Source organism: Chlorocebus sabaeus, chromosome 1, assembly GCF_047675955.1.
Source record: "Chlorocebus sabaeus isolate Y175 chromosome 1, mChlSab1.0.hap1, whole genome shotgun sequence".
NCBI lineage: Eukaryota > Metazoa > Chordata > Mammalia > Primates > Cercopithecidae > Chlorocebus > Chlorocebus sabaeus.
Window position 1 is genome coordinate 14,046,478 of NC_132904.1, and position 3,929 is coordinate 14,050,406.

Sequence of the window (3,929 nt, forward strand, 5' to 3'; positions counted from 1 at the left end):
AGCAAACCTACTGTCATGTTTTAATAATAGCTAGACATTTTAACATGATAGATGTTTTGAACTCAATATACATTTTCATGTTTTCTACTCAACCAGTTTTTATTTAAAAATAAGGAGTATGGGTCATATAGGGGAAGGGTATGACAGGCCAATGGGAAACAGAAGGTGTGTTAGGCAAACCAATAAAGGTGATATTAATAATGACATTTATCTTTCATTGTACATTTATTCTCTACCAGGTATCATATGTTTCATGTATACCATTTCATTTTGTCCTTTACAACAACCTCATGAGATGAATATTGTAACGGGAATCTTTGTGTAGGTGAACTATGACCTTTGGAGAGAGAAGTGAAATAACTTGCTCAGGATCACACAGCTGGTGAATGGCAGAAATAGGATTCATACCTGGGTCTGTATGATTCTGAAATTAGAACTTTCACCCACCATGCTTTACTGCTGTCTCTCACTAGCCTATACCTATACTGCCTCTTCACGAACACTGGAAGTTTGAAAAAATAGACCGGGTAGAATTTTCCCTTCTTGAACTCTCCCATCCCCTCTCTTTCCAGTGAAAAGAAATGTGAATTCTCAATGGCAAGGCCAAGTCAAAACTGACCCTTGTAAGGCTACAACTGGAAAATCAGTCCTTTGATGGTAGAGCTAGATTGCTTCATGTGTGTGGTTCCTGAAGTCTTGCCTTTATCCAAACTCATCAGGAGAATGTCTGGCACGTCTAGTTCTGCATTAAGATACATACCTTTAGGCCATGATGAGAAATCTTCCCAAGCCTCATCGATCTTGGTAGGAATCCAGGAGGATAACCATTATGTACCTATGAAGTTCTCAGTAGCTCATGAGCCCACTTTAGTTTAACTCAGGAGAGGCCAATTTCTCAATCTGTAGTAGGCCATACATACCCACATATATGTACACCAGAGGCATTGATCATGAGATCCTTCTGGAACAGGATTATAGTTTGGTATAGACAAGTTCAACAATGTAATACATTACATTCATGTGGTGGAAGAACAATGGGTTGGGCATCTGAAGATGTCTCTGTAATTAACTTAATATAAGACCTTGAATACATCACTTTATCTCTCTGGGCTTTTATTTCCTTATCTTCTGAAAAAAATGTTGGACTTAATCATCTTATCTGCCTGCCATATAGCTGTCTTGATTGACATATGGTTACTTGGTCTTTGGAAAAATAACAGTCAGTTCACTCCTATAACACTAGTTACTTCATGCTGCACAGAAGCTTGGGTTATCAGTTATCTGCTAACTTAAATAGGAAGACAAATTGTTCGTAGTCAGTATAGTTGGTTTACTGACAGTGTATCTGTGTATGTAAATGTGAATTCATGGGAAAAATAATATAAGGTGTCCTTGATGATGAAGAGCTGAATTTATTGTCTTTTCTTTTCTTTTCTTTTTTCAAGATGGAGTCTTGCTGTGTTGCCAGGCTGGAATGCAGTGGCGTGATCTCGGCTCACTGCAACCTCTGCCTCCCAGGTTCGAGTAATTCTCCTGCCTCAGCCTCCTGAGTAGCTGGGACTACAGGCGCACACCACCATGCCCAGTTAATTTTTGTATTTTTAGTAGAGATGGGGTTTCACCATGTTGGCCAGGATGGTCTCGATCTCTTGACCTCACGATCTGCCTGCCTTGGCCTCCCAAAGTGTTGGGATTATAGGCGTGAGCCACTGCACCTGGCCTGGATTTGTTTTCTATTCCCTTTCAGAAGGCACGAGTCTTCTCTTCAGTCTTTTCATGGCTGACATCATTTCCTGGTTCCTCAGAGTGTAGATCAAAGGATTCAGCAGAGGGGAGATGACAGTGAAGGTGATAGAGACGGCCTTATCTGTGGGGAGGACAGTGAAGGGCCGGGCATAGACATAGATGCAGGGCACGAAATGGAGGGTCACGACAGTGATGTGGGAGGTGCAAGTGGAGATGGCTTTCCTCCTGCCCTTTCCTGCCTGAGATCTCAGCATCATTAGGATGACAGTGTAGGACACAAGCAGGAAGGTAAACCACAAGGTAGTGACCAGGCCATTGTTGGAAATCATCAGGAGCTCAAGAACAAAAGTGTCAGTGCAAGCGAGTTTGAGGACCTGGGGGACATCACAGTAGAAAGTGTCAAGAACATTGGGTCCACAGAAAGGGAGGGGCAGCAACAGGGAGATCTGCACGATGGAGTGGACAAAGCCCCCAACCCAGGAGGCAGAGATGAGGGCAGTGCATCGACCCCTACTCATGATGGTCACATAGTGCAAGGGCTTCGAGATGGCCATGTAGCGGTCAAACGCCATCACAGAGAGAGAAAAAATGTCTGCCCCACCAAGGAGGTGGAAGAGAAATATCTGTGTCATGCAGCTTGTATAGGATATGGTCTTTTTCTTTGACAGAAGGTCCAGCAAGACTTTAGGAGCAGTTATGGAGGAGAAGCAGATGTCAAGGATGGCTAGATTGCAGAGCAGGAAGTACATGGGGGTGTGAAGGCGAGACTCACAAGTCACAGTGACCATGATGAGGAGGTTTCCCAGCAGAGTCGTCATGTACACAAGACATAAAAAAAGAAACAAGACCAAGCTCAGGTCTTGGGATTGAGTAAGTCCCAGAAATATAAATTCTTTTACTATGGTGACATTTCCCAACTCCATTGAATCATGTTTTCTCTTTCCTGAATATCTTGGAAAAAATAATGTCATTTCAGAAAGTGTTTACTCTCTCTTAACAGATTCAAGTGTTCAGTTTGAAAACTTGTGAGATATTACCACCACATGAAATACAATTTCAAGTTTATTGCCAACGCATGTAAATGACATTTTATTACACAATCATGCATACACTTATGTAAATTACAATTTTAAAAAATGTATAAAATGCGTAAAATAATGTTCCAGTTATTCAAGATACTTAGAACATTATTCAAGATAAACAGAGGGGGATGTTAACTATTTAGAAAGAGACTATTGTGGCATGGGAGATATAAAAATGGGATTAGTTTGTTGTGTGAGGAAGGCAGTGCTTACTTTGTGTGACTAGAACACCTTGAGTTTCACAGGGCTGAGGATTTTGTTGTTTTTTTTCTGAGACTGGATGCTCCATTTAAATGGTTCTAAGAACCCCTGTCTGCAAAATGACCCCCCACTGGATTGAATTGTACGGAAGCAGTACCCTTGCCTTCTTAAATCACAAACTTATTTCCACGAAAAATTAGAAAATGTTTAAGCCATAAAATTCATCTCTATTGCTCTACTCTTCCTTAAGGGGACTTCTTTGTTTCTTTCTCTACTTTAATCTACTTTAGGTACTGAAACCCCTGGGTGGTGAATAGCTCCTTAGCTATGGAAATAAAAATATTACTCAGAGCTTCTCTTCTGTTGTTTCAATTTCTTTCTTAAAAAATAATTTTTGTTGAGCTATCATTGACATACCATAGACTGCATGTATTTGAATTCACACTTCGATATTTTTTTTTTTTTTTTTTTTTGAGACAGAGTCTTTCTCTGTGTCCCAGGCTGGAGTGCAGTGGTGTGATCTCGGTTCACTGCAACCTCTGACTCCCGGGTTCAAGTGATTCTCCCACCTCAGCCTCCCGAGTAGCTGGGATTAAAGGCGCATGCCACCACACCTGGCTAATTTTTGTATTTTTAGTAAAGACGGGGTTTCACCATATCGGCCCGGCTGGCCTTGAACTCCTGACCTTGTGATCCGCCCACCTCGGCCTCCCAAAGTGCTGGGATTACAGGCGTGAGCCACTGCACTCGGCTGATAAGTTTTGACATAGTATATACCTGTGACACTATCTCTATAGTTAAGAGAGTGAATATACCTATCACCCAGAAAATGTCCTTGTGCCCCTTTGTAACCTGTCCCATTTACCCTTCCTTGTTCAGGCAACCACTGATCTGCTTTGT

The 3,929-nt window shown here is 41.7% G+C and overlaps 1 protein-coding gene across 1 annotated transcript; it reads right to left on the reverse strand.

The window, feature by feature from the left end:
• Nucleotides 1–1,733: 1,733 nt before the first annotated feature.
• Nucleotides 1,734–2,759, reverse strand: LOC103234907 (olfactory receptor 4D11). The gene has a single exon (XM_037997598.2). The coding sequence runs from the start codon at nt 2,715–2,717 to the stop codon at nt 1,734–1,736; it is 984 nt and encodes a 327-aa protein (XP_037853526.2). The 5' UTR covers nt 2,718–2,759.
• Nucleotides 2,760–3,929: the final 1,170 nt, after the last annotated feature.

Coding starts and splice junctions, on each gene's coding strand:
- LOC103234907 (XM_037997598.2), bottom strand. CDS start 2,717: ATGACATTATTTTTTCCAAGATATTCAGGAAAGAGAAAACATGATTCA.